The 5,728-nt window shown below is 44.0% G+C and overlaps 1 protein-coding gene across 1 annotated transcript; it reads right to left on the bottom strand.

Annotated features, from left to right (window-relative positions):
- Nucleotides 1-2,422: 2,422 nt before the first annotated feature.
- Nucleotides 2,423-5,472, bottom strand: LOC113015653 (gastrula zinc finger protein XlCGF8.2DB-like). Its single transcript, XM_026157744.1, has 3 exons — nucleotides 5,275-5,472; nucleotides 3,164-3,244; nucleotides 2,423-2,995 (listed from the first exon to the last, which is right to left on the bottom strand). Exons 1-3 carry the CDS (start codon nucleotides 5,470-5,472, stop codon nucleotides 2,423-2,425), a joined length of 852 nt encoding a protein of 283 aa, XP_026013529.1.
- Between the last annotated feature and the right edge of the window lie 256 nt (nucleotides 5,473-5,728).

The following is a 5,728-nucleotide window of genomic DNA, read 5'->3' as shown; positions in this document are numbered from 1 at the left end:
TCATGCTTAGTATGATCACATGATTGTGAAAAGGTTTTGTCACAGTGTCTGCACTTGTATGGTTTTTCTCATGTGTGGACTCGTTTATGCTTTTCAAGCTGACGTGCACGGATGAAAGATGACCCACACTGATCGCAGACATGCTTTTTAACGCCACTGTGAAGGAGTTCATATTGTTTGAAGTCCTTTGAAGTGGTGAAGCCTCTCCCGCATTCTTTACAGTACCGTATTTTCGCAACTATAAGGCGCACATAAAAGCCTTAAATTTTCTTTAAAAAGTGCGGCGCGCCCTATAGTGCAGTGCGCCCTGTGTGTGTTGTAAGGAGGACGTAGTAGAGAACACCATGAGAACACTAAAGGGTGAAGTGTGGGCGTTGATTGTATATACCGGGACAATCGCACATACCTGTATAAAAGGTCAGGTATGTGCGTTATGCAGAACATCATTGTTTTAACAACCCTGAAAACGGCAAAGAGACACGCTTATGAAGCGCAGTTTAAACTGAAGGCCATCAGCTACGCGGAGGAACATGGAAATCGAGCAGCCGGGAGAGAATTTAAGATTAATGAATCGATGGTTCGCAAGTGGAGGAAGCTGGAAAACAAGCTCTGAAAGGTCAAGAAAACGCAGCTGAGTTTCCGCGGACATAAGGCGAGGTGGCCCGAGTTGGAGGAAAGACTCGAGCAGTGGATCATCGAGCAAAGAACAAGTGGGAGAAGCGTTTCGACGGTCACCATTCGACTAAAAGCGGTTTCGCTAGCAGAAGAAATGAAAATTGAACATTTCCAAGGAGGTCCGTCTTGGTGCTTTCGTTTCATGAAACTGTGCCATTTTTCCATCCGGACCAGGACTACGGTAGCGCAGCAACTTCCAGCGGATTATAAGGAAAAGCTGGCCATCTTCCGCTCCTACTGCAGCAAACACATCGGCGACAAACACATCCAGCCCAGCCACATCACTAACATGGACGAGGTGCCGCTCACTTTCGACATCCCGGTGAGTCACACTGTGGAGAAGAAGGGGACCAGCACGGTAGCGATACGCACAACGGGGCACGAAAAGTCTTCTTTCACTGTTGTGCTTGGCTGCCATGCTAATGGACAGAAACTGCCGCCTATGATGATTTTTAAGAGAAAGACTTTGCCTAAAGAGAAGTTTCCAGCAGGAATCATCATTAAGGCAAATGAAAAGGGCTGGATGGATGAGGAAATGATGAAAGAGTGGCTGAGGGAGGTGTATGTAAGGAGACCAGGTGGTTTTTTCCACGCATCACCATCGCTGTTGATCTGTGACTCTATGCGTGCCCATCTCACAGCCGATGTGAAAAAACTAGTGAAACAAATGAACTGTGAGCTTGCTATCATTCCCGGAGGCCTGACAAAGGAACTCCAACCGCTGGACATCGGTGTGAACCGGCCGTTCAAAGTAAGGCTGCGAGTGGCGTGGGAGCGATGGATGACCGATGGAGACCACAGTTTCACTAAGAGTGGAAGGCAGCGCCGGGCGAGTTACGCCACAATTTGCGAATGGATTGTAGATGCTTGGACTAACATATCTGCTGGTACTGTTGTTCGAGCTTTCGCAAAAGCCGGCATCATTTCCGAGGAGCCGCACGGCACTGAAAGTGACTCTGACGGTGAAGACCGTGAACCTGGAATGTTTGATGGAGATTTAGCGCAGCTGTTCAATTCAGACACAGAGGATGAGGACTTCGATGGGTTTGATTGATGACAATTACCGGTATTAAAAATGTGAGTACTAAACTCAGTTTTGCTTCCGCTTAATTGTTAAATACGCATACTTGTATGCGCCCTATAACCTGGTGCGCCTTATGTGTGTGTTAAATACAGTAATGGCACACACAACTGAGACTGCGCCTTTTAGTATGGTGCGTCTTATGGTCGTGAAAATACGGTAGTTCATTTTGTCTCCAGTGTGTCTACGTTGATGTATTTTCAGAGTCCTTCAATGACTTAAAGTTTTTCTACAAAGGTCACAACAAAAGTCTTTCCCACAGCGATTACAGGGTTGAGAAATTGATCCATTTGTGTCGCTCTGCTTCTAAACAAAAACACAAAGACAGTAAGTCAGTCCTTCAACATTTTTCTCCTGAACGTCACCTGAAATAAAGAGCATCTCTGCCAAAGTCCAATTACATTTTACTGTTTACATTATCACACTCAGATCAATTTAATGTGCTATAAAAATGATAAGAGTAAAAACATTAAATTAAAACTAGTTTAATGCTACAATAACAATAACGATTCTCAAACACTATCCCTAAAAACCTGTGATTAGAGTCTGAATAATCATTCAGAGCTGCCTTTCCATGCAGTAGAATTGCTAACATGCTAACACAATTTGATGAGCAGAGTTGTTTCAAACAGTCGGGCTGACAAGATAAAAATATAAATACATACCTCACAGTAACCGCACTTGTAGAGTCTTTCTGGTGTGGATCTGTTGGTGTGCTTTCAGGTAATGTGGAGATTTAAAAGTTTTCTCACACAGGTCACATTTATAAGGTCTCTCCTCGGTGTGGGTAAACATGTGACGTTGTAACTCTGCGTTTGTTGTAAACTGTTTACCACACTGATCACAGCTGTACACGTCATGTCTGGTGTGAATGCGTAGGTGTGTATTTCGGCTCCCTATCCGGCTGAAAGTTTTTCCACAAATGTCACAGCTGTACGCCTTAATTTCAGAGTGGGTAACTAGATGACTCTGTAAGTTGCTGCTGTGAGTAAAAGCTCTGCCACACTGATCACAGGTGTACGGTTTAACTCCATTGTGGATGAGTTGATGTGATTTTAAGTTTGAAATGTGCGTAAAAGACTTTCCACACTCGTCACAGCTGAATGGTCTCTCTCCAGTGTGGATCAGTTGGTGTGTTTTTAATGTTTGAGACTGGGTAAAAGACTTTCCACAGTCTCCACAGCTGAACGGTCTCTCTCCACTGTGGATGAGTTTGTGTGTTTTTAAGTGTCCAGACTGCGTATAAGATTTTCCACACTCGTCACAGCTGAATGGTCTCTCTCCAGTGTGGATCAGTTGGTGTGTTTTTAATGTTTGAGACTGGGTAAAAGACTTTCCACAGTCTCCACAGCTGAACGGTCTCTCTCCAGTGTGGATGAATTGGTGTGTTTCTAAGCTTCCAGACTCGGTAAAAGACTTTCCACAGTCTCCACAGCTGAATGGTCTCTCTCCACTGTGGATGAGTTTGTGTGTTTTTAAGTGTCCAGACTGCGTATAAGATTTTCCACACTCGTTACAGCTGAACGGTCTCTCTCCAGTGTGGATGAGTTTGTGTGTTTTTAAGTTTCCAGAATCGGTAAAAGACTTTCCACAGTCTCCACAGCTGAATGGTCTCTCTCCACTGTGGATGAGTTTGTGTGTTTTTAAGTGTCCAGACTGCGTATAAGATTTTCCACACTCGTTACAGCTGAATGGTCTCTCTCCAGTGTGGATGAGTTTGTGTCTTTTTAAGTTTCCAGAATTGGTAAAAGACTCTCCACAGTCTCCACAGCTGAATGGTCTCTCTCTGGTGTGCATGACCTGATGCATTTTTAGGGAAGCTTTCACAGTAAAATCTTTCCCAAACTCGTCACGGTTGTATTTTTTTCTTCCGCCTCTTTCTTCAACGAAATTGTCGGCCTCCTGAGAGCGTTGACTTCTCGATCCACGTTGGTCCTGCAGTGACAGAGATACAAACAGAGGCAGTGATTTGTGGGAAATGCATTATTCTAACCGGCCTTTTAGTAGTGGTATTTTGTGAGCTTATATATATATATATATATATATATATAACACCCAGCACGCCCCTGCGGGCGGTTTATCCTTCAAGCTCGGGTCCTCTACCAGAGGCCTGGGAGCTTGAGGGTCCTGCGCAGTATCTTAGCTGTTCCCAGGACTGCGCTCTTCTGGACAGAGATCTCCGATGTTGTTCCTGGGATCTGCTGGAGCCACTCGCCTAGCTTGGGAGTCACCGCTTGGGATAGCCAAGCTATATATATATATATATATATATATATATATATATATATATATATATGTATATATGAACACCTCTTCTTATGCGGCAGACGCACTTTGCTCCCCCCCTTCTTCCTGCCCTGCTGGGATTTGTTACTGTGCCGTCACGTGACTCAGATGCGCTCAGAGACGCATTTGGACTGCAGAGAGAGAGAAAGAGGAGCAACATGTGGAGATATTTTCTGACTGTAAATGAAAATGCTGGAGAACAGCTGGAAGGCGTGTCAAGCCACAGGGGACCACAACAAGCTGCAGAGTTCAGCTTATTTTTTCACACCTTCAGCTGTGACTGAAGTCTCACTGCACACACTCAAACTTAGTGTTTGTGTACACCTTGGTCATTATAACCTGACACTGATCAGCGCTGCTCTGACGACCACACTCACATCCATGTAAGCATTTAACTGGGATGATCTGGATTTACTGCACAATGCTGAACGTGTCCTTACAGTACAGGGAATAACTCTGTGTGTTCCTGTAGAGAAACTCTGGGTTTGTGTGCTGACGAGCATCTCTCACAGTATGATACAAAGGCTCACTCATACCTTTCCACACATGTGACAAATTCAAAAAGATGCTGAAACCTTTAGAACATCATAAACTACACATTGTTGTACTCTTTTAGGATGGAACAGCTTTCAGATTTATTTACTCTTGAAAGGATAAAAGATGTTTTTAAGAATTTTGCATTCAAGAGGAGAATGTTTAAATAAGTCATGTAAATGAGAATGTCAAAGTTGGTGGCTGCAGTATATACGAATTGGTGTATCTCAAAAATAAAATTATGAAGACACTCAAAATTAATTTGGAAACTGTTTTATGCAACTTTTTTACATTTACAATTTTCAGGGATGAACCTCTGAAATTACTTTAACTAGAAATGCGTGTAAAAATACCACTATTGCAATTTATGTAGTTACTGATGACTTAATGCATACATATGATTAAAATTTGGGATATAATGGTTGTATTGATGTATAGCAACTTCAAATACTCCCAGAAATGGCACTGCAACATGTAAAAATATAAAGATAAGCTCAGGCGGACTGGGTTCTTTAGTAGGTCTAAAGGGTCAAACTGCGTCCTCACATCTGCTTCATGAATATGAAGGGTTGTAGTGGGAGAAGGTGGTGTGAAATCCTCATAGCTGTGGAGTGAGGAGGGGGCTCCTGTGGGTGAAGTCTTTGATGGTGGTGATGGCTCTGTGCTGGTGGGAGTGGGGAGGTGGGGGGATGATGGACCAAAGTGTCTCTATTGTTGGGGAAGGTGGAGGTGTCGAGGCTGCTTGATGTCTCATCAAACCAGCAGTAAAAGTCGTTGAGGGTGTTGGCCAACAGCAGGTCGTCAGTGGAGTGGGGCTGTGTGCTTATATCCTTACTCTCATTTCCCTTAGCGCATCTGTAACATGCAACTTCTGTCGGTGCTACTGGAAACTGCATTTCCATCACACTATATGTTGTGATGATCTCAGTTCAGTCATGGTGTGTTCTGCAATCCTGCTGAATTGTGTTCCAGTCCCATCGACTGTGTATGAGCGTACAAACAAGCGTATGGCGGGGATGAATCAGAATGTCGTGAGCCTCGGCATCACATCATCATAGTGGGTGTCACAGTAATACTCGGGCAATTCGGAGTCTGGCGAGTCTGAGAGGTCCCATGCTTGTATGTCTCCCTCTGAAAAATGAGAGCAATAAC

This window comes from Astatotilapia calliptera, chromosome 3 (assembly GCF_900246225.1).
Source record: "Astatotilapia calliptera chromosome 3, fAstCal1.2, whole genome shotgun sequence".
NCBI classification, from domain to species: domain Eukaryota; kingdom Metazoa; phylum Chordata; class Actinopteri; order Cichliformes; family Cichlidae; genus Astatotilapia; species Astatotilapia calliptera.
This window is presented reverse-complemented; position numbering and strand designations above follow the sequence as displayed.